General features: G+C 43.0%; 1 protein-coding gene across 1 annotated transcript in view; it reads left to right on the top strand.

Moving 5' to 3' along the window:
- The first annotated feature begins 1,512 nt into the window (after window positions 1-1,512).
- The window catches only part of tmem11 (transmembrane protein 11), a 27,317-nt gene continuing 26,357 nt past the window's right edge, over window positions 1,513-2,472 (top strand). The window contains exon 1 of the mRNA XM_041207158.1: window positions 1,513-1,666. Within this exon, the coding sequence (XP_041063092.1) occupies window positions 1,608-1,666 (59 nt within the window). The 5' untranslated portion in view covers window positions 1,513-1,607. The remainder of the gene's footprint in view (window positions 1,667-2,472) is intronic.

The following is a 2,472-nucleotide window of genomic DNA, read 5'->3' as shown; positions in this document are numbered from 1 at the left end:
TCAATTATCAGGAATAGATGGGCATGTGGAATTAGAAATATAAACAGATCAGCCATGATCTTATTGAATGGGAGAACAGGCTCGAGGGACCAATTGGCCTACTTCTGCTCCTATTTCATACGTATTTTTGTTCAGCATACCCTTTAGGGTAAAGAGTATACCAAAGAATTGCCAACTGACATGATTAATAATAAAACTATGAACCCTGTCACCAGTATACCTGTGTTTATAATGTTTACAAAAGGTATTCTTTAAAGTCCTAATCTTTGGGTTGAAAGGCAATGTTAGAAAATATAGGTCAAACGACCTTCACTTGTTCTATTAAATCTGCTATGCCGTGGCTTCCACCCAACTCTACATCTGAGAAATAATACTTGGCAGTTAGGTAGTACATCATATTAAAATATCTCAAAGCATTTCACATGATTAATTACTTCTGAAATGCAATAATTGATGCTGGACAAACCAAGTAGCTGTTTAACATCAGCAACAACAACAATGTTGTTGCCAGTATTGGTTGATGAAGGTTAGAATACTACCTTTGGGCTGTTTATCATCCACCTAAATCCTCAAACAGCCAGAGGTTGCACCTTGGTTTAACATCAGCTGAAGAATGAGAATGTGAAACCCTCTTCGTGGATATATCAATTAAAAACCATGGTTTAGGAGTTAAACACAACCTTCTGATTCAGAAGTGACATTACAACCAACTGAAAAGTAGATAAGGAGAAACTATTCCCGCTCATGAAAGGGTTGAGAATGGGAGAACATTGATTTAAAGTAATTGGCAAAAGAAGCCAACATGATGAGGAAAACCTTTTTTGCACAGTGAGTGCTTCAGGTTTGGAATACCTGAGAGTGTAGTGGAGGAAGGTTCAACCGAGGCATTCAGACGGGAATTAGACTTGTTATTTGAAGAAGAAGAATGTGCAGGGTTATGGGGAGAAGGTAGGGGAATGGCATTAAGTAAATTGCTCATTTGGAGAGCTGGTGCACTCCTTCTGCACTGTAACAATTCTGTGTTTCTGTAAAGTAAAAACAAGTAAAACTTCACAATATATTTATTACACGTTTGAGTCCATCCTTCACTTGGTGCAATCTTTGATATGAGGTGACATTGCTATGGTTCTAATGACAGAGGAAGCAATACCCAAATAGCATAATATCATTCATTTATGCATCTATCAATATGGCCCTCGATCGTGGCCCTAAACAGATTCTCACCCAGTCTTTCAACGGTGTTCATTGGCACAACTACATTAACAAATCAAAGGCAACTAATAGAAAACCCACTATCTCCATCAAATTCCAGAGTAAGCACCTCCTAGATATTGGTGCACGGACATAGGGTCCAGCTCAACCGCGACACCATCCCCAAAAGACGTACAAATAGCGACCCGTAGCGGTGTCCTTGCCTCTGATTGGATGTTTGGTGCTGTCCCGCCGCCTGGAGGTCCGATCTGCACGATGCATTATGGGTGTTGCAGTCTTTCTGTTTGCGCGGACTCAGCGACTCCCACAACAAGGAAACTACAAATCCTAGCAGGCCGCGCGCCTGGCCGCCTGGCAGCAGGAGGGGGAGGGAGCGAGAAAAATTCCTTCCCTGGATGCTGGTAAAGATGGCGGCTTGGGGAAGGAGGCGCGGAGTCACAGGGATTAGGGAAAGGTCAGTGTCCGTGCTCTTGTATTGCTTTTTTCCTCCACTCGGGCAGATGGAGCGAAGGCCTCAGCATCTTTAGTGGCGCGCTACCAATAAACTGGCAGCTGCTGATGGCGGCTCGTGTGGTTAAACCGAGCGGGGTGAAGCTCCACATTGGTCGGCCTAACATAGGCTGGGGGGTGGGCTCCAAAACTCACTCGGCCGGGCTTGTAAAAGTGACCGGATGAAACGTGGCTGTTTCCATTGGCAGCTGCACCCTCCAGATGTGGGGGAGGGGAGGGTGCTGCCTTTTTAATCTGCAACCCTTCTGGAAGCTTCCAAACTTGAGATATACCTTTTGGAGCCACGAAGGGATTTTGTTTTAGGAGCTGCGGGCGTGGTGGAGGAGACTTCAAATTGTCTTCCCCTTGGCGGCCTATGTCTAGATTGGTCGTGAAGTGGTGAGATGCTGCACCGTGAGGTTTTAGGCTGAGCTCAGCAATGCTTCTGTCCTTGTGGGTTAAACAAGTGAATGGAATCAAGTAAATAATTGTTAAACCAACGAAACTTGGAAGTGTTGCTGACCTCTCTTTATTGCCCGGTAAGTAGGTGATGCGAAGTAAAATGCACAAACCTGTAGTCTTTATTTAAACTTCAAAAGGCTAATGTATAGATAAACCTCCTATCGGCGAGATATAAATAGGTACAGACTTCTGTTTATGTCATAGGAGTGTAAATTAGTTTTTTCTAATTGAAATTGGATATATTTTATTTGTATCAATTGTTAAAAGAAATTACGAAAAATCCCTTTTTTCTCGTGTGTTTCAATTTAA

The sequence above is a fragment of the Carcharodon carcharias genome, chromosome 15 (genome assembly GCF_017639515.1).
Source record: "Carcharodon carcharias isolate sCarCar2 chromosome 15, sCarCar2.pri, whole genome shotgun sequence".
Taxonomy (NCBI): Eukaryota; Metazoa; Chordata; class Chondrichthyes; order Lamniformes; family Lamnidae; genus Carcharodon; species Carcharodon carcharias.
The sequence above is the reverse complement of the archived record's forward strand: the minus strand, read 5'-3'. Positions and strand labels throughout refer to the sequence as shown.